The 22,455-nt window shown below is 34.5% G+C and overlaps 1 protein-coding gene and 1 pseudogene across 1 annotated transcript; one reads left to right on the top strand and one right to left on the bottom strand.

Annotated features, from left to right (window-relative positions):
• The first annotated feature begins 817 nt into the window (after window positions 1–817).
• LOC110809369 (serine/threonine-protein kinase 52-like) lies at window positions 818–9,392 on the top strand. Its single transcript, XM_088211951.1, has 6 exons — window positions 818–1,411; window positions 2,298–2,419; window positions 7,723–7,919; window positions 8,028–8,202; window positions 8,569–8,703; window positions 8,811–9,392. Exons 1-6 carry the CDS (start codon window positions 1,081–1,083, stop codon window positions 9,015–9,017), a joined length of 1,167 nt encoding a protein of 388 aa, XP_088068077.1. The 5' UTR covers window positions 818–1,080; the 3' UTR covers window positions 9,018–9,392.
• A 9,522-nt stretch (window positions 9,393–18,914) lies between these two features.
• LOC110809361 (U-box domain-containing protein 19 pseudogene) lies at window positions 18,915–21,595 on the bottom strand (annotated as a pseudogene).
• Window positions 21,596–22,455: the final 860 nt, after the last annotated feature.

Here is a 22,455-nt window from a genome sequence, read left to right as displayed (position 1 = left end):
TGCTTTTGAGTTAATAATCATGTTATAAATATCTTAATCATAAATGTTTTAGATTTATATAATGAATTTACTTGTTTCGATTAAATTCTTAATTTTTAAATCTTTTTTTTTTTATTTTTATTACTTAATTGATAATATTATTTAATTATTTCTTTGAAAAAAATTCACCAACTCATTTCACTAATAAATCATGACGAGTCAGCATATAAATCCACGTTAATTTTTTTGACTAGTAACTTCAAAAATTTTTCTCTATATTATTTATATGAGAATTAAATATTGATTCAAATATTATATATATTTTTTACTAAATTGAATTATACATTATCTATATATAATTTTAAACACTTAAACTAATAATAAATTGTAGGAAGATGTGTCCTTAGTGCTTACTTCACCATTTTCAAAAATATTAATATATTAAATATTGAGTTTACTAGTTAAATTTAATTATAACCCACTAAATAAAATATAGTTAAGGAAAGTAATCTTCTAAAATATCAATCAACATACTTCCCCAAATAGACACAAAAATAATATAAATATCATGCCGACTTGTAGAGATTACCAGTCAACGAGACTTTGTTTTTTGTTTTTATATTTCCTTCCTTAAAATGTGCTAAATAACTACAATAATTCTCATAAGAAATAACAACAATTTGCAGAAGGCCACATGGGATTGACTCATGAAGGATAAGATTGAAAAAAGTATTAAGTCCCAAGGGAGGAAAATATAATATTTATAAAGTTTAGGGACTCGAATATCAATGCGATATAAAAATGAGAAGCATATAAAACAAAAATGGAAAAGAAAGGAGACCAATGTGGGTCAGAAACACACATTGTATTCAGGCAATTCCATGTGCCCACATGCATCATTGGTGGGATGAGTGAGTTAATAGGCTCCTCCTTCAGTTTTGTTGAACAAGAAAATCAAAATCCACAAACCCAAATTTCCTGCAGGGGCTGACTTGACTCTCTATCTCTGCCTTGAATTTGCTTCTGTGTATGGATAGATAAAGAGTGAAGAGAAGAAGAGAGAGGAGGAAGAAGAATAGGGGAGCTCAGCTAGAGAGAAAAATGAAGGAAAGCAGTGATGGGTTTGTGCGAGCAGATCAGATTGATCTCAAGAGCTTAGACGAACAACTGGAGAGGCATATGAGTAAAGCATGGACAACGGAGCAGAGTAAGAAGAGAGAGGATGGTGGTGGTGGCACCGCAGCCGCCGCCACCGTCACCTCGGCTGGAATCATCACTACCGCCGTCACCACCAATAAAGCTCTATCAAGTAAGCAGAGGCAGAGACTGGAGTGGGAGATCGACCCCTCTAAGCTCATTATCAAGAGTATCATTGCTCGCGGCACCTTCGGTACCGTCCACCGTGGTGTTTACGATGGCCAAGATGTTGCAGGTCAGTCACCCACCTGAGCTAGTTCTTCTTTTTTCTTTTCTTTTTTTTTTAATAGTTTAAAAATAACCAGTTCTTTTATTTATCTTTCAATTGAAATAAAAGTCCCCTCCTTTTTGTTCATGGATACCCATTTCTCGTTTTTGTTTGCATATTTTACGGTTTGCTTCCATTTTTTAAAAATTTTAGTGGATGCCTTCTTTAATTTTGAAAAAAGCTAAAATTTTTGTGGATCATTAAGTTAAGACTCAGTTCTTATCAGCAAAACTTGAGGTTGTTTGGTTCCATATTACTGCCGACAGAGAAAGAATGAGAGAGTTTACTTGGTAATTGTTCAAGAGCATTTTGTTTCATTGTTTAATGAGCCAAGGGATGCAATGCCTGCCCTACCTTTTTTTTCTCCTTTGCAATTTGGATTCCTCTTTTTTATTTGTTTATTACTGAAGCATATATAGATTTAGATTCTTTTACCTAAATTAAAGTATTTATATTGCACTGCATTTTACCTTTCTTGAAGATGTTCTTGATTAGCTATCATTAGATGTACTCTTATGGAATCCGTGACCCGTACACGGGTTTTTGGGTTGAATTTTCAGTTCAACTCAAAAAAACTTGGATGATGATGGTTTATTTATTTCTCTTAAAGAAAGGGAAAAAAGAGAACTTTCATGTGAAACCAGCTGTTGGTTAATGTCATATCAATAAAAAATTGGGAAAATATTTATTAGTGAGTCCTACATCAGGAAACTGTGATTCTTTTAGATATTTTTATGTTAATATATAGTGATTAGAATAATCAATATTGGAGTCTTTCACCAAGTTAAGATCTATTCCTTATGTTGTGATTTTACTGACAGTATTTTTTATTTTTGTCAACTGTCGACCGCAGTAAAGCTGCTTGACTGGGGTGAAGAAGGCCATAGGACTGAAGCTGAGATTGCATCCTTAAGGGCGGCTTTTACCCAGGAAGTTGCAGTTTGGCATAAACTTGATCATCCTAATGTTACCAAGGTAAATCCTTTCACAAAAATCGCTTCTTTCAGTTTTCTATGTCTCAGGTGAATTTGGATGGCTGGGCTCAGGAGTTCATGAATGGCTTACAGGTGCTGGAATCATTTTCATGTCTAGTGTGTTTGCTTGTGCAGTGAAGAATGTGATAACCTAAAACTTGCATAGTCTTCAGGACTTTGTTATGTTTTCATTTACCATAACAAGCCAAGAAATGAAACTCTTCTGCTAAATTCAAGCAGATGAGACTCTTTGATGTTTTATTTATGTGTCTATTTCACTTCCTTCAATGGGTTTTGGTGATTTGAGACAAGTAATAGACTTTTTCCCTTAGCTGGTGAAGCACTAGGTAATAGCCCTTGTTGTAAAAAGAAAAATGAAGGTAATAGGTACGAAGATTCTGCTGAAATGCGACAACTATTTGTGAGGTCACCTTTGAAGCCATCAAATTGGAATGTTAAACCCCTTTTAACGACTATTCAAAAGTAAAGTCTAATATCAAAACAAGTTGGCATAAGCAAAATACTGGTGTGGAATCAGTTAATTGTCTAGTTCATCTTCAATATCCCTAATATGGTTGAGTCCTGATAAAACCTTCCCAACGAAAATTATCCATATTTTCATGGATAACATCCAATTAAAAATTTAAAAACTACTTAGTCCAATGTCATTGAGTTACTTTCCTCCTCTGTATTCCTGATGGTAATCTATTAGATCTTCAGATTTACACATGTATTATGTATACATTACAGTTTTATCCCAAACTACAATTCGTAACTTATCCAACCTTTTGAACAATGTAGTCCACATAAAGGTTATAGTCATCAGTTTACAGTAAAAGAATGAACAACACTAGGGTCTTGAGCGATACCAACCACTAACCCTAGCAGCCACCCAATTTGATCTGAACCGTTTAAGGTAATTCATGTAATTAGTTAGATCTAAAATAAAAACATCCTCTTCGTATATAGATACATTGACTTAATTCATATATCCACCCCGATCATATCTACTTTTGTAAAAATAGATAGGCATTTGTTGCCAAGGCAATTTCACCCAGACAAAGCAAAAAATAAAATGCACTAATCGCAGTAAGGTGATGCAGTTTAACCATGCTTTTTCCACTTGACGAGTCATTGATTTATATCCATGTAGACTTCATTTTTGTAGTTTCCCCATTTAAGAAAGCATTTTTCATGTCAAGTTGTATCAATATTTGCTGCAAATGTTTACAATATTACCAGAAGGAAAGCAGATAATAGGTTGCAAGTGGGTCTTTATTGTAAAGTACAAAGCCGATGGGGGAGTCGATATGTCAAAAGTTCAGCTAGTTGTTAAAATGTTCACACAATCATATAGTATTGACTATCAGAAAATATTTGCCCTTGTTGCTGCAAATGTTTACAGTCTCCAAATTTTAATTTTGCAACAAGGGCAAATATTTCCTAATAGTCAATACTATATGATTGTGTGAACCTTTTAACAACTAGCTGAACTTTTGATCTACCAACTCCCCCATCGGTTTTGTACTTTACAATGAAGACGCACTTGCAACCTATTATCTGCTTTCCTTCTGGTAAATATTGTGAGTTCCTATATTCCATTTTTCTTTAGGGCCTTCATTTCTTCCAACACAGCTATCTTCTAACTTGAAAACTCATGACTTCCTAAATTTTCTTGCGAACATGTGCATTATCTTGACTTTGCACATGTGCATTATCTTGACTTTGCACATGTGCAAGAAATGAGGCGATAACCTTGTATATGATACAAAATTATATAAAGGATGGTTTTTATATTATCTTACCCTTTTTTTAGTGAGATTGGACAATCATCTCTAGTTATATCACTTCTAGTGTGGTCAAGTTGTGTGTTAGAACCTTTGTCTGGGGTGAAGTTGGTGGTCTATATCCTCTTCCAGTTTCTTTCTTCTGGAGTAAACAATAATCCCTCCATTCTTCTCTTGTTCTGGGTTTTGAATAGACGAGTTCTCTTGGGAATCCTTCTGGGTAGACTCAGATTCTGGAAGTTGTTATCCATATCCTGGAATTGGTTCATGTAATGAAATAGAGTTTTTCTGGATGGGTAATAATTTAATAGTTTGGTTAATTTGGTAATCTTTCTTTGTCCAATCCCAAATTTAAGCTTTTTTTTGGTTTCTCTCCCCCTGAATTTCATACGTGGGATAAAATGGTTGTTGGTCAAAGAAGATCACATTCATAGAGGTATAAAATCTTTGGATTGTAGGTGAATAAAATTTGTATTTTTTGAGGTATACCCTAAAAATATGCACTTTACTGATCTTAGGCCCAATTTGCCATGGTGTAATGAGTGAATGCGAACAAATGCAGTGCACCCAAAAATTTTTAGTGGGATTTATGAAATGGTTCTGTTATATGGATAAGTTATGAGTAATTTCAGGATTAATGTCATAAATTTTAGTATTCGAGAAGACATTCTATTGATGAGGTAAGTAGTAATGAGTATGACTTCTCTTTGGTGGTGGTTTGGCACATTGGTTGAAAAAATAATTGATCTGGCTACTTTAAGGGTACGATAGTTCCTTCTTTCAATCACCCCATTTTATTAAGGTGTATCAACACATGAACTCTGAGATATAATGCTTTGGTTTTCTATGTAGCCTCCAAGGGTTAGTTTGAAGCATTTATTGATACTATCAGCTCTAAGAATTTGAATTTTCGTGTGAAATTGGGTTTGAATCATGTTGTTGAATTTTTAAAATATTTTCCCAACTTCATACTTTTATCTCATAAGGTAAATCCAAGTAACTCTGGTATGATCATCTACAAACAGATCAAACCATCTAGCTCTAGTAATATTTTTAATTTTTGATGGTCCCTATACATGACTATGGATCAAAGAGAATGAGCTGGACTCTTTATAAGGCTGAATCTGGTAAGTTTTCCGAATATGTTTTGCAAGTTGACATATATCTGATGGAAAATTTTTAAAACTTTTATTGAATTCTGAAGGAACAAGTCTTTGCAAGTAACTCAAAGTTTGGATGCCCTAATTTATAGTGCCACAACATGATTGCACTATTATTATGAGAAGTGGAATAGGAAAAATCAGAGGATAAGTATTCTTGAATGTGATTACTTGACAGGATATAGGGTTCTAAGTGTACTTTAGCATTGTCAATCATCTTTCCCGAACATAGTTCCTGAAGTTTTAAACACATCTGAATAAAATTTAGCAACAAGTCTTAGTTATTGGGTTAGTTTACTAACTGACAATAAGTTGTAACTTAATTGAGGAACATAGAGCTCACCATTTAAATTTTTGTATTTGGATAAACAATAGCCTATTCAAACCACCTTTGATGGAGATAGTTCTGCGCTTCTGATGTAGTATGCCATGGGCTATATGTTTTGGATAATTTCAAATTACCAGTTATATTATCTGAAGCTCCAGAGTCAATAATCTATGTATTCGTTGAATTTTAGAGATTATATGAGATATTTAGTAAATTTAACTGAGTAGGAAGCAGATCACGTTCTTCTTGGATTATTTATTTGATGATTACTTAATAAATTTCTCAAGTACTCCATTTGGTCTTTACTAAAAACAAATTTCTAATTCTGTTTGTTCACCCGGTACTTCAACTTCCACGACTGAATTTCTTCTCAACTCTCTTTCTAGACTTCCTTTTGTTTCTTTTCCTCCTTGATTCCAATTTTGTTTCCAATCCGGTGGCTTTTCATGAAGCTTCTAGCAAATCTTCTTTGAGCGGTCAGACTTTCTACAGTGACTGCACCATAGCTTTCTCTTTTTCTGTTTCATCTCTCGTTGAAGTGACTAAGTGTTTTGAGCAGAAAGTGCTGAACTTTCGGGAATCTGAATATGTGTTTGGATTCTCGAGCATGATTTTCTTTCAACTCTTCTGTACACACTTCTGCAAATGCTCCACAGAGATTGACACTTGGTTTCATTCTCAGGATTGTTCCTTGGATATTATCTACTTCCTTGTTAAGGCCAAGAAAAAATTTGTACAACCTCTTCTTCCCGATGATTCTCTAATAGTTAAGACTGTCTTCTGGGCAGTACTACAGTTGCTCTTCATACACATCAAGCTGTTGCCAATTCCTTATCAAAGCATTGAATTACTGGGTCACTGTCAAGTAGTACTATTGAAAGTTGTGAAGAATGCTTTCTATGACGAAGAGTTCTGAGAAGTTATCTACCTTGGAGTATGTTTTACGATCTGCATCCTAGATTTTCTTAGCTGTCTTGAATAAGAGGAAATTCTCTCCTGATTTTTTTGTCATTGAATTGAAAAGTCAAGACATTATCATACAGTCTTCTATTTTCTGATTTTGGTACATTATCACACAGTTGTCCTAGATTTTCTTAGCTGGCGGATAAGTGGCTCCTGTAAGGTGGTCATCTTTCCCTTTCTTGCACATGTTAGAATCTACAATTCCTGGCTTGGGGACGAGCCGAGTGTTATTGAATGTGATTTGTATAGCATTTAATATTTTAATCAGTAATCAGAATCTCTCAATGCCATATAAATGTTGTACTTGGTTTATTTTCAAGTAGGACAACGACATTTACAATGTTTGAGTTCTAGCTATTGGAAAATGAAAGAAATGTATCTTGTTTTGCAAAAACAGTAGTTACAAATATTTAATAGGATATTCACATAGCAATGTTGTCCCATTTGGTGCTTGTAGTCTTGGTACTTATAACTCGGCTTCTCAGGGAGTATGATGAACAGTGAAAGATGAAAGAATAGGTCATCTTGTTTGGCATGGCATAGCCTTTGCCATTTTAGTATAGTTAGCGTGGATGTTCCAATAGATAGTTATTGAAGAATGTATAAGATATATACTTCACAGAAATCTGAAATCATCTTGACAAAGGAAATGGAATGAAAGACAAATGAGGGAAAAAAAAAGGATCTATGTTTTTGTATCCCCCTTGTGCATCTTATAAATTTTTGTACTCCATAAGTTATTACGAATTCAGTACTGTTGAGGTTTAGAATAAATGAACTTTAGAGTGCATCATTTAATTCCATTTGAAATTCTCTTGGAAATCAATTTTCACCATCTTCTGATAAAATTTTTATTAACTTTTAGTGAATTAAGTGTAAAATTACAAATGCACTCTACACAAATAGTCCAATATTCTAAAAATCTAAGTGACATTGAGTGGATATGCATCTGTTGAGTTTGGTACTTACTTTTCAAGGGTAGACAAATCTGAAGACTAACTTGATGTTGGCTTTCGTATTCATCTCTAGTGGCTGACTTTACTGATTCTAGCTCATCTTGTTATAGTTCATTGGGGCCACAATGGGCTCATCAGGGCTACAGCTTCAAACTGAAAATGGTCAAATTGCAATGCCCAGTAATATCTGTTGTGTTGTTGTGGAATATCTTCCTGGAGGTGCTCTAAAAACTTACCTCATAAAGAACAGGAGAAGGAAGCTAGCTTTCAAAGTGGTTGTCCAGCTTGCGCTCGATCTCGCTAGAGGGTATCCTCTTTTCTTTGCACCCATCATGGTGGTGTTATCTGGCATTTCAAGCACGTGTATGCCTCATAAAACTTTCAAGCTGGCTAAAACTGCAAATTTGAACTGTAGGTTGAGTTACCTACACTCGCAGAAGATTGTTCACAGGGATGTAAAGACAGAGAACATGCTGTTGGATAAGACGCGCACTGTAAAAATTGCAGATTTTGGGGTGGCACGTGTTGAGGCCTCAAATCCTAATGACATGACTGGGGAGACTGGGACACTAGGTTATATGGCTCCCGAGGTAAAGTTTTTCTGTCTCCTTGGTTTTATTCTGAAGATCTATTTTTTTAGCAGCACTTAAATATCTACAATTTTTTTTTTCAAGAAAGAGGGGCAGAAAAAGGATATTTTGAAAGTTGTGATTGATTAATTGAATTTAGTTACTGCACCGTATCCGAAAATATACACAGAAATTGATGGCTGTTATGTGGACACAAATTATGGCTATCTTGAAACCCATTTTCTTCACCGCTAAAGTTGTGATTTTAGCTAATTGGCATAGAAAGAGAAGGGAGGTTTTGTGAATGTCCATTTGTTTGGGGTATTACATATATATATTACATTTATACAGTAAATAATCATTGACTCATCAAATTGCTGGTTACAGGTTCTGAATGGAAACCCATACAATAGGAAATGCGATGTGTACAGTTTTGGCATCTGCCTATGGGAGATATACTGCTGTGACATGCCATATCCTGATCTTAGCTTCTCGGAAGTGACTTCAGCTGTGGTTCGCCAAGTATAGCATCTGTTCACATCTCAATCTTTGTTTTCTGTATAAAGAAGTGTACATTGAAGAGTTAAATCTTTTCTTGGTAAAAAAACCTTTTTCATTTTAAAATGCAGAATCTGAGACCGGAAATACCAAGATGTTGCCCAAGTTCTCTTGCAAATGTAATGAAGCGATGCTGGGATGCAAACCCTGACAAGAGGCCGGAAATGGATGAAGTAGTTTCAATGTTGGAGGCCATTGACACATCGAAAGGTGGAGGCATGATTCCGATGGATCAAGCTCAGGGCTGTCTCTGCTTCCGGAGGTACCGAGGGCCTTAAGCAATTATTTGCTTTAAGCAGATGAGATATTTGGGTACTATTGATTTAAAGTTAAAATTAGGAGACATTTTAAATCTGTATTTATTTAGCAATGAGAGGAAGTAATTTGAAATACCAAGCTGAGAGAGAAAAGAAAGAATGGTGGTGGGTATAGGATGAGGAGCTGTGCTAAAAATCTCACATCATGTAAAGCTTTTGTTTTGTCATTCTGGTTTTTCTTTTTTCTTTTTGGGGTTCCAGATATGTATTTTTATTAGACTCTGGCCAGTCTAGTTGGTTGCACTGGTCCCATCCAACCTCTTTTGTAAGATCACCATATATATATATATATATATATATACAAAAACTATTAATAATAATCAAACGTTGTGGTTATGATTACGTATTCATATTTCTTCGCTCTTCTGGTTTTTGGTTGATAAGAATATAAATGTGTAAACATCAAGAAGAAAAAGACCCTTTTAAGGATGTGCCATTGGTAATCAATATATATATATAGTTTGATCGTTGTTTTTGTAAAAACCAAAAAACCCTTTTCAATAATCGCGTTAAACATGGCTTCCAAATCATTGTGAATATAAAGTAACATTAAATTTACATTTGGGTACCTGAAAAAGAGAGATTCAGCAGTCTAAAATCATTAGAACAAAATCTTGAAATTTGCACCAGTCATAAATATTCAGAAACTTATCTTGCAATTTTCATCCAAAATTTGTGACTTTAACGTTTGTGGAAAACTTATGAAATTTAGGTTCAATTTTTAGTTTTTATTTTTTAAAATTTATTCGATTTGATTCATGAACTCAGAAAAAAATTAATTTATAATGAAAAGACCGAATTTTAGAGAGAATAATAAATTTTAAAACGCAGTTTCATTTGTACTTTTATAATTTACAAATATGTAACTCTTATATACTTATTTAAATGAAAATATATATTTTCGTGTATTAAACAAAATTTTAACTTTCATCTTAATAGAATCTTTTTTTTTTTCCATGTAAGTAAAAATTTTATTTCCTTACACATATATACTGTAAACTCGGGTCCAAGATTGGTTTGACAACTTTACATTTGTTGTTGCAGATCAATTTTCTTTTTTCCTTTGTTTCTTTTCTTTTGTTCTTAACTTTTCTAGATCAAATTATGACCAACAACTATGCATATAGTATAGTTTTCTCTTAGTGTTAAAAGAAGATATCATTGTATATTTAGTTTAAAATACCATTAAACTTTGTAAAATAATCACATGGGTACACAAGTAGAGTTTCTTTTGTTACTCTTGTAGTTCATACACTCTCCATATTTCACTCCCAAAGGAAATTTCTTCTGGTTGAATAACGATTTGGGAATTTTGAGAAAATAACTTACAAATTAGCATTTAAGAGCTTGAAATTTCAATGCATGGAGAAGCAGCGGCAAAAATTATTATTACGAGAAATAATCACATTTTCTTTGATAGTTATTAATTTACGTTTTGTTTGCTGATCAAAGACTGTTATTAGAGATGAAATCATTACTATAAATATAATTTTGTTTTGGGATCATTACTACAAGTTTGTTGTTTAATTGAAAAGTTTTGACGAGACATTCTTTTTCCTGTAACAAGTTCTGATAATATTGTCAAGTAAGAATGACAGATGTAGAAATAAAGTTGAAAGAAACGCCTAAAAAGACAGATTTATGAGGTTTTCCGTTGCATTGGAAATTTAACGACTCATATAACTAAAAACAGAATAAGAAACCAAAATAATCTCTCTTTCCCCTTCTATTTCTTGGTATATGACAGACCAAGAATAATGTCTACAAGGTCAGAGCAGTCTGGATTTCTGCATGCAACATCTTTAATCAGCTTCTGAAGTTCAAACATTATACATTCACTTGCAAGCAGAACATACATACAGGAAATGCCCATATGAAATCCACATAACCCATAAAAACTCGTCAATTTTTTTGAGTAATATTCTCAAGTTCCCTCCTCAGCTGCAGAGAGAAGTCATCACTGACATCATCATCATCCCAATCATCCTCCCACTGCTGCTGGGCTACTTCCTTCACTCCTTCCTTCTCCTTCCACTCTGTCATTATTATTACAATTAACAACAGAAATAAAAAAAACAGAAGTTCAGACTGCATGAAAACTGAAGAACTTACGCATCTCCAATAAAAGCAAGATGTGAGAAAGTTACTTGTGATCACAACAGATACCAGCTAAGCATGGTTGAAGAGTCTATTAGTGGGAAAATTCATTAACAACCAAGCTTATCAACTTCATGTTGGCACTTAAGCTGCGATTAATTAATCACTGCAGGCACAATCAAATGTGTAAAAGAACAATATTCAGCGAGGCTCTAGCTACAGGAATAAGGAAAATGATTTGAGTCTTAGGAGAATAACATGTCAAAAGCTATCTCTTCCGGGTGCTAGCTTGTGTAGCAAACTTGGTGACAGCATGCATGCATAGATGTGGGGGCTCTGAAATTGTGGCAGATTTCCATGTTCTAATAGCAAGATATGAGAATAGAATTCCAACATCACAGAAGCATAAAAAGTTTGGTGTAGAGCTTATATAAGCCTCATCTTCAAGCTCAATGAATATGGTCGAACTGAAATCTTAAGTTGTCTATTAAAGACCCAAACTTCCTTTTAAATTTATTCCAATTCTCACATCACATATATACACCCAATAAGAGCCAATATTTTGGTGGCCTAGTCTAGAAACAATAACTTGGTAGCAGTCCTTGTCCCCTCAGATTGTCTCATTTATTTACTCATACTTCTATTTAACCTTTAGATCACTACCTAAGATAAACATACCCTTTCTCACCACCTTTCTAGTCAACCAGAGAGCAAGGGGCCACCAGGACCCCCAAGGTATGCTCAAACAATCTGCATCAGCTCTCTCTCCCTAGGCACTGACAGTGTCTCTTTTGGTTGAACATCTGCCTCATCTCCTGACCAACAAGGGTCTGCCAGCACATTTGACCTTCCTTTAGCAAGATTCATGCTGCATTTTATCATTGTCATTGGGTCTTCACTTTCATTACATCCTTGTGGATTGCCTTACAAAATAGCAACAAAGTTTTTCCAGACATTTGTAATCATGATTTAATTAGACAACCAACATCTTACTTCAAACATGGGAGTTGCTAAGAGTAAAAAAGCTCCAGGAACTTTCATCTCTTGTTCATGCTCAATCTGATGAAGATGGTGCGATCTGACCCTACTCAAAGACTTCCAGTCTCTAATCCAAAGAACTCAGACAACAATTTAAAAACCAACTGATTTCTTGGTTGAAAAAGTAAAAAGAAGAACCTCTGTTTAATTAACCCCATTCTCAGTGATTATGAATGTCTGGGATTTCTCCCACTAGAACTATATAAAAAGAATTCCTCTCTACAACTAGGAACTTACTAGGTGGGAGATTGCCACAGAAGAGGAAGTGATATAAAGATGAGGGAGGCCACTTTGATCTACATTAGGCTCTCTTAATTCTTATAAGATCTATTATAGTCTAAAATTTATCAAAGTACATAGTTGATGAAGAAAACAACTAGATCAGTAAACACTGAGACAGATCTAGTGTGTGAGTCGAGCTATTGAGTGGAAGAAAATGAGGAAGCAGAGAGTGGAAGAATCTGCAAAAACGGAAGATATTTTTCTTCTCATTAACTGAGGGTATTTATATATGGAACTAATGTATATTTACAAAATAACCCCCAACTTTACAGAAATAATAATAGTCAATTTATTTACAAAACTACTTACCTTCTAATACCCCCCCCCCCACCCCCCCCCCCCCCCCCCCATCTTTCAAGCTGGAGTATACAAATTCTGTATATTAAGCTTGGATACAAGTGCTGTAAACTTTGAAATGGAAAGTGGCTTGGTGAAACAGTCAGCCAGCTGATGGGAGGAAGAAACAAAGAGCAACCAAATGATACATTCCGCAACTTTCTGTCGAATGAGATGACAATCAATTTCTATATACTTCGTCCGCTCATGAAAAACTGGATTTTCAACAATTTTTATTACTGATAGATTATCGCAAAAAACTACAGCTGGATAAAGATTCACAAGCAGATCAACAAGCAAAAAACGGAGCCATTGTAGCTCACAACTGATGGCAGCAAGAGCCTTGTATTCCGCTTCAGAGGAAGACCGAGATATAGTTGATTGTCTTTTTATTTTCCAAGAAATAAGAGTATTTTCAAGAAAGACACAAAAGCTGGTGACAGATTTCCGTGAATCAGGACAAATGCCACAATCAGAATCACTAAAACCTTTCAATTTCAAAGAATTAGCAGGATAAAACAAACCTTGTCCAGACGTATCTTTTAAGTATCTCAAGATCCGATGAGCAGCCTGTAAATGTGCCTGAGTAGGAGCTTCAAGAAATTGAGAAAGCTGTTGAACAGCAAAGCATATGTCTGGCTGTGTAGTGGCAAGATACAAAAGCTTACCCACAAGTTGCCGATATGCAGTTGAATCAACTCTAGGTGAGCCATCATCTTTTACCAACTTTACAGAAGGAACCATAGGAGTTGGAGTGGGTTTACCGTTCAAAAAACCATTATCCTGAAGTAAATCCAAAGTATATTTACGTTAACAAATATTAATTCCTTCCTTAGATCTTGCAGCTTCAAGATCTAAGAAGAATTTGAGCTCCCCCAAGTCTTTTATTTTAAACTGATTATGTAGAAAACCTTTGACAGATTGTATTTCTTCCATGTTGTTACTAGCTAATATCACATCATCAACAAAGATAATAAGAACAATGAAGGAAGAGCCAGCAGATCTGATAAACAAAGAAGAATCTGAATGAGCTTTAATGAAGCCTTGTTGCTTCAAAGCATCAGTTAACTTGAAATTCCATTGTCTACTTGTCTGCTTCAACCCATAGAGACTCTTCCTAAGCCTACAAACCTGATTCTGTTGAGTAGAATTAAAACCAGGTGGAAGAGTCATGTAAACCTCCTCAGACAATTCATCATGGAGAAAAGCATTATTAATATCCAACTGGTGTAACAGGCATCCTTTAATTGCAGCAACAACTAGCAAAGTGCGAATAGTAGTGACCTTAGCAATAGGAGAAAAAATGTCCAAATAATCTATACCAGACTATTGAGTATATCCCTTGGCCACTAACCGAGCTTTATACTGTTTAATAGATCCATCAGTCTTCCTCTTGATTTTAAAAACCAATTTACATCCAATAGGCTGTTTGTTAGGAAGTAATGTAACCAAATCCCATGTTTGATTTTCTACAAGTGCATTAATCTCAGCCTGCATTACTTCTCTCCAACAAGGAGAAACAACAGTTTGGTTATATGTTTTTGGTTCCTGATCTTGGCTTAAAGAAATGATAAAGGCTTACTGTTTGTGCGGAATATGATCATATGCTAGGACATCAGAAATATAATGTGGTGAGGATATATTGATTCTGGAGTTCAGACCATACACATGATAGTCTTTAAAATAAGTCGATTGCTTTACTTGCCTAGTTGACTTTCTAATTGGCAGATCAGGTTGTGACTCTGGATGAGTCAGCTCCTCTGATGTACAAGTGATAAATGTGGAGTCATTGTATATAGGAGAAGCAATTAAGGGCGAAGTAAGAGTGGGAGAAGAAACAGGACCAGAAGCGATTGACTCAGATAGACTTCCATGGTCTGTATCATCTTGTTGTGCAAAATGTTTACTTGTATCAATATGCAACTCTATTGTAAAACTATTAGAATAGGGTAAAACAAAGTTATCAGAGTCACTTGAAGGTATGGAATGGAATGGAAAAACATGTTCAACAAAATTGACATTTCTAGATACAAAGACTTTATGAGAATAAAGATCATAGATTCAATACCCTTTGATATGAGAAGGGTAACCAAGAAAAATACATTTGCTAGTGCGCGAAGCAAACTTCGAATGGTTGGAGTCTAAGGTGGAAGCATAGCACAAGCAACCAAATACCTTAAGATTATGATGTGTAGGGATAGTATGGAATAAAAGTTCATAAGGTGTTTGATTGTTGATGATTGGAGACGGAATACGATTGATGAGGTATGCCGCATGCAAAATACAATCTGCCCAGAATTTAATAAGTAAATTGGCTTGAAATCGCAACGATCTCGCCATATTCAAGATATGCTGGTGCTTTCTTTCAACGACACTATTTTGTTGTGGTGTTATATGGACAAGAAAGCTAATGTACAACACCCTTACTAGCAAAAAATTCGTGTAAATTGAATTCCTTGCCATTGTCAGATCTCAAACATTTGATTTTGGTTTGAAATTGTGTCTCAACATGGGCACAAAAATTAATTGTCAATTGCCTTGCTTCTCCTTTTGTCTTCATAGGGTATACTCATGTATAATGACTCTTATCATCAAGAACGGTCAAGAAATAATGATGACCATAGAATGAGGCAACATAAAAAGGACCCCAAATATCAATATGTATTAACTCGAAACAACAAGAACTTATAGAAACACTTGTGAGAAATGAAGGTTTTCTTTATTTAGCAAAATGACATACATCACAAACAAATGAAGAACAAGGAGTTATTGAATCATTCAACTAATGGAGCACTTGCAGCCTTGGTGGAGAAGGATGGCCAAGACGGAAGTGCCACATATTATTTTTGATTGCAAGAGAAGAATAGTCACGAAGGTTTGATTTATCAACATAATGAGCACAAAAGATTGGTTTTACAACAGAATTCACATTGTGTATATTCTTGAATTTTGGCACTTCAAGATGATACAACCCATGTCTTGCCCTATCTAAACCAATCTTATTCTAGCTGTGAACATCCTGAATGATACAATAATGATGGTTGAATGTCAATGAAAAATGTGAGTGTTTTAACAGCTGACTAATGGAAATCAAATTGATTGCAAACTAGGGAACAAAGCAGGCATTGTGAAGGATGAGGTTTGGTGTAATATTTACTGTACCAATGTGTGTGATTTTAAGTATTTGTGAATTTGGTAATCTAATGAACATATTTTCAACAGGTATGTATAAAGTGAACAGCTCAATTGAACTCATTATATGATCGCTAGCTACATAATCAATAATCCAGTCAACTAGTGTAGATGGAATAAAGGAGAAAGTAGTGTTACCTGGTTCAGTGGAATGTCGGAACTTAGCAGAGAGGGTGTTGACTTGAGGAGTAATGGTTGAAATATTTGGAGCTGTTGACGGTTGAATAAGGGATAGTATCTTGTGATATTGATCTTTAGTAAATGAGTATGGCAATGCATCTAGACCACCGCACTGTGCATTAATTCTTACATGAGAATTAGGTACACCAGATTCCAATTCATCAATTTGAGTGCTAACTTGACTCACTCTTGGAATGTTCCGAGGCTTAGATTTATTTCCCAGTGGATACTCATGCTTCTTATAACACTTCTCTACTGTGTGTCCAGTAAAGCCACAATAAGTGCATGGTGGCCTCTTACCATTATTGAATCCACCAATTCCAGAATTATACTTCTTATTTCCTCCTATATTATTGCTAATGTTCTGTCTAGAAAACTGATATTTTTGTTGAGGAACTAAAGTCTTGTTTACATGCAAAACATTTGAATCAAAATTCTGTTATGAAAGTCCTGTGTCAAAGTTTCTTTCATGCTATATATATAGCAAGTGCAAATACCCTACTCAGTGGAGGTAAAGGATCCTGAATTAGGATCTGTAACTTTATAATGCTGAAAGACTCATTTAGTCCCCTCAAAAACTTAATGGCTTTATCATCCTCATAGTATTTTTTAATTTTTTAACCGTTGTTCCAACACCACACAAACATTGCGTTTTACTGTCACAAGAAGGTCTGTGACAACGAGGCAGAGGCCTCAGGTTCGAAAACTCATCCTACAGTATCTCCAAATGTGTGTAATATTCTGTGACTGAATAGGTTTCTTGTTTCATCATTGAAATCTCCTCTTGGAGATTAGTTATTCTAACTGCATCACCTTGAGAATATCTATCATGGAGTTCTTTCCATAAGTCTCTCGCGCAATCGATCCAGATTACGCTCTGAGCAATAGATGGAGAAATCGACCTCATTATCCAAGACACAACAATCATATTGCACCGGTCCCATGTACTTGATTCATCTACTTCAGAGCTAATTAATACAGTAAATGTTAAACAGATACTTGAATATGTCAATGAAAACTTAAGTGTGAATGATTAAAGGTGTTTAATCTAAGGCATAAATGATCCAACTATTTAGGCGCCATAGATTAAGACGATCGAGCTAATACGCAACAGCGACGGATTAAAGAGTACACGTATCCAATCGATATCACGACAACGACAACCTAACAACTTTTATAATAAAACTTGAACCCTAAAAATGAACTGTAGAAACAAATAATCACAATAGTTATCACCTTCATTGATATCGAACTCTTCAAACTCATCGTCGTCTTCGAACAAATCCATCTTCACGACTTCGGTTGCTGCCTTGGGTTCGCTCGTCATAATCAAAGTTCCCCCTGATGCTGCAACTACCCAAACGACTTCAAAAAAGTACCGGCAATTTGTTTGCAAGATTGCTTTGTAGTGAACAATAAGAATTCGAACAGAAAATCAAGCTCAGGGAATGTGAGAGAACTCAAAATGAAGGAAAAATTTAGGTCAAGATAGTAACTACAACTGATTGAAAAGGATGGAAGTGTGAAAACGGAATTTATGCCGGCTTCGATAATTTGCGAACCGCCTAAAACGTTCTGGCCACTGTTGAAGTTTGCTATAGCCAAACGACATCGTTTCTTATTATCACCTTTTTTTTTTTTTTTTATGTAACTTTCCACCCTTCTGTTCTTTTTATTTTTTTTAAAAAAAACATATAAATACATAAATTTATTTTTAATTTTAAAAATAAATCTTTCAATTTTTTAGATAATCTTGTTTTTACACTATATATATTTGGCATATAAAAAACAATTGTAAGTTTAACAATGGACAAACAAATTTTGTTCAAGAAGAATTTTTTAGAAAAAAAATTGAAAATAAGTGTTATAACAGAATTAATAGCTAATTTTAGTGAGAAATACTTCAATCATTAAAGATTGATGTGAAGTACATTAATAATTTTAAAAAAATCAAAATATAAAAATTAAATAAGAGATATTGAAAAGAAATATTTTAATAAGATAAATTTAGTATCTATAATTTTTGTATTAAAAATTAATATATAAATTATATTTATTTTATTTTTTAATTTATAATCAAATAGAATTTGTTTTTGAACTAGTCAATTAAACTTGGCCCATGTTTAATTGTGATAACTTATTTTAAAAGATTAAATAGCATATAATTAGTGATCTAAGTAGTGCTATAATTTTTTGAAGTTAAGATAAGTTATACGTAATGGCATATTAAATTATAAATTTTTAATTAATAAAAATTAAAAAAAAATTTTGCCTAAAAGAACTCCAACAATTTTTATATGTTTTAATGTTAATAATAATTAAAAATATAATTTAACATTTGTAATAATTTATATTTTATCTAAAATTCATATATCAAAATAATTACGTCCCTACCTTATCAACAATCAAATACATTTATTACTATAAATTATCCTTTAACCATACAGTTATTATTTTTCCTTAAATATGTGATGTTAAATAATATGTTGTACATTTTTTTGTCTAAAAAGATTACAGTTATTATTTTCTAAAAAATGTTTAAAAATTTTTTTCTTTAAAAAAAAAAAGGATTTTTTTAATAAATATTTAGAAAAATAAGAATTTATATATTTATTAATTAAATAATCACATCAATAATTTTGAGAAGAGTAAAACAACATTTAAGAATGGGTTACATATATATATATATATATTACTTCACTTATTTAATCATTTATCTATATGAAGTTGACAAGAACCAAAACTGCCCACTATAAATTATCATTACATGCTCTACTTTCCTTTAACTATGAAATCAAAGCCTAACACAGTGATTAGCTCTTGCAAAAACTGAGCTAATCCACTGACATTTAAATGGTTAAAAAACAAAGAAAAGAAACAAAATCACGGGCTATATCACACACCATATATATGTATATTTACACAGAAAGAGAACCAGAAGCAGAAGTGAGGAATGAATATTCACCAGGCACGAACTGTTCTTGTTTCTTGAAATTCATGCAGAATCTTCATAAGGGTACATGCTTTTTTGCTGCCATGCGACGTGCCGTCTGTTAAGAGCGAATACAAGGCAGCCATGAGAGAAGGGTCTTTCGCTAATACACCAATCACCTCATCGCCGCCATTGTTGCACAGAGAAAGCAAAATGGAGACACAGTATTCCTTCCCTGCTCTACATGTTAAACACTGAAGACTCCCAATTATTAGACGCAAAGCACGAGCTTCTAAAATGGCGAATGTACCTTCAGCATCTTCAGCTAGTGTTGCTAGAACTGCTAGCGAATCTGCTATCAATTCCACCTTGTCTGAAGTTGTTAAAATGTTAAGTAGAATTTGAACTGCGCCAGAAGCAAGCGCTTTCTTTTTATTTTCTGGGTATAAGAGCAGACCAAAAATGGCGACTACTGCATTCTTTTTACCACAGTTAGTACCATCCTTGATGAGCTCTAAGAGAGATGGAATTGACTCCGGCGTATCTCCGATTAGTTTCCGGTAACCCTTTACAGAAGAGAGGTAGAAGATAGTAGCTGCCGCCATTTGCTTTGCTTCCATGCTCAATCCTTTGTTAAGTACTGCAAGAATTGGGTTCAATCCCCCGCTTTCAACCATCACTTTCTTCCCACTAGTATGCTTTGAGAGCTTCAACAGAGCACCTATGGCGTTCTCTTGTGCAGACCTATCATATGAAGCTAAAAGCTTCAAGAGAGGTGGGATTGTGCCTGCTTCTATTAAACAAGCCCTGTTGAAGATGTTTGATTTTGTGAGCAAACGAATCTCGTACGCCGCCTTGTTTTTCTCTTCACCTTCTCCGAAGAACAATCTTCTTGCGAGAAATCTTGAGAGGAATCTCATGGCCGCTGCAGCGGCTGGACTACCTGGGATAATCGTCCTGGTTATGTCACGGCTATGTCTTCCTGATTTACCCAGAGAAATTCCATGATCTGCACAGAACTGTTGGATTAGCTTTTTGAGAGCTGTGTTGGGGACGAACTCTGTGTTTTTCAGTTTCTCCCCTGTTTTGGGACATGTTGTATTTCCTGCTTTCAGCCATTTTTGAATCGAAGATCGATCATAAGTCTGTCCCGTGGCTACCGTCACTGGATCAGTCATTAGCTCAAGTGAAATTGGGCATCGAAAATCGTCTGGATTTAGGCAGCTAAGTGTCTCCATGATGCATCTCACGTCGATTTGATCCCGGTTTTCATCGTCTAATACTTGAAAAACAACTCCCCTGCAGTAGCTCATGAACCCTAGCAAGCTGCTTAAAAATGGAACCTCTCTTTCATCGCAGGTGGAGCACTGAACTTCAATCTCATCTTCCAAGAACTTGATTTCCTTGTTACAATCATTCCAGCTTTTGATGTCCAGATAATCAAGAACCCATTTCAGTATTTGGAATTCTGGTTCAACTCCCTTGTCGAGAAGATCCAATGTGGTAAGTACTCGATTCATGGCGTGTTCATCATCTGAGTCAACTTCAAGTTTCGCCTTCCTTGCCTGTTTTGCTACCAATTCAACCAACTCCTTCACTTCACTACAAACATCAATCGAATTCAGTGGCAGAATATCAAGCGCTGTGGCTATACCCCGAATTAATACACGAAATTGAGTGACAACATGCTGAGATTTTACAAGAATCCAGAGCCTTGAACCTTCCCTTGAGCAATCTTCCAGCAAGAACTGAATCTTTTGGAAAGTAAGATGAAGCTCGGAGAAGCATAAAAGCACGGAATCAGAAAGGGTCAAGCCACGATCATGAATTGCGTCAAAGAATACAAGCAAAATTGCAATTTGGCGAATTGTTTCGCGCACGTTTCTTCGTTGCGTAGCGAAGGATTTTGACTGGTAATTACATATGTTGTGAGCTAGAGAAGTAAGAGAAGCGAGAAGGGTTGCTGGACAAATGGCCTCGCAAGGATGGACTGCTGGAAACGACAGGATTCGGCGGTCGTTTTGAAGCTTTCGATTGAATTTTTGAATCATTGTGTAGACTATAGGACCAATACTCTGTTTCTTGTGATCTACTGGTCTTTGGAGGTACTTCCAATTTTGAAGTTCTCAAATATAGAGAAGGAGATATTGTGAAATGGAAGTAGAAATCCTGCGTGTACACGTGGCGGCTGACTAGGACTTCGCCGTTGCTTAGTTGACTCCGACCATTGAGAGTTTGGCGCCAAAATTTGGCGACACGTGTCGTTAACCACGTGGAGGGCAGGGACTGGATGAGGGTTGGTTCTTGGATCCAGGTCTGTACGGACAAACGAACCCCTGTCATAGAGGAGATGACGTGGGTCCCTTAAAACCGACCATGACACGCGGACGAATAGAATCGTGGCATGTTGCCCCGGGAAGAGGGATGGACGAGTTGGTGTTCAAAGGCACGTCGGTTATTAGGAACAAAGGAGTTGTCGAATGCCGGGGTTACCTAATTAAAAAATTTATAAATAAATCTTTTCCAAATAAGTCACAGAAAAAAAAAAAAAAAAATTTAATGAAAAAAATTTATTATAAATATTTATAAGTTTATTATTAATTTTAATCAGATATAAGAAGCATATTTAAGTAAATTTTTGGATAAAAAATAAATCAGCCATGTCTATTTTTTCACTTTTCAAAACTTATTAAGTACAATAATTTTTACACTAGTTAATATATAAAATAAATAAAATATTTAAAACTTGATAAGTATATATAAATTCTTTTTAAGTATATCAACCTTTTTACTAAATGTTTAGTACATTTTTTTAATAAATTTAAATCAAATTATAAATTTTTATGTATTTTTTTTTAAAATATGTAAGTATCACTAAATGCATATATTTAAAAAAAACTTATTAAATACCTACAAAATTAGATGGGACGTCATTGTCTAATTTAATTAATGAAAGGAAAACATGCTTAGTAGTACTAATCTAAATTACTCTCGTGGCTTTATAGAATAATTTAAAATTCAATCAATATTGTTGTCTTATAAAATAAATATCTAAAGTCTATTTATTAATTTTTGGAACAACTTTTGTCTAAGGTCGTTAAACTTCTTGTGGTATGTTATCACTAACACTTTTAACAAGACATCTCTTTAAAATATAAATTGCACAAGCAACTGCTTCTGTCCAAAAACTCTTAGGTAACTTCTTACAATGCATCATACTTCTCACCATGCTATAATAGTTCTATTTTTTTTTCTACCACTCCATTTTATTGAAGAGTATACTTAGGTGTTAACTGATGTTTAATTCCATATTTTCTTAAGAAATTATCACAAACAATATAT

Source organism: Carica papaya, chromosome 9, assembly GCF_054855325.1.
Source record: "Carica papaya isolate Zhongbai chromosome 9, ASM5485532v1, whole genome shotgun sequence".
Taxonomy (NCBI): domain Eukaryota; kingdom Viridiplantae; phylum Streptophyta; class Magnoliopsida; order Brassicales; family Caricaceae; genus Carica; species Carica papaya.
This window is presented reverse-complemented; position numbering and strand designations above follow the sequence as displayed.

Bases quoted from the DNA above. Each gene is read 5' to 3' on its own strand.
- LOC110809369 (XM_088211951.1), top strand. From the start codon at position 1,081: ATGAAGGAAAGCAGTGATGGGTTTGTGCGAGCAGATCAGATTGATCTC. The intron at 1,412-2,297 runs GTCAGTCACCCA...TGTCGACCGCAG, and splicing joins CGATGGCCAAGATGTTGCAG to TAAAGCTGCTTGACTGGGGT. The intron at 8,203-8,568 runs GTAAAGTTTTTC...TGCTGGTTACAG, and splicing joins TAGGTTATATGGCTCCCGAG to GTTCTGAATGGAAACCCATA.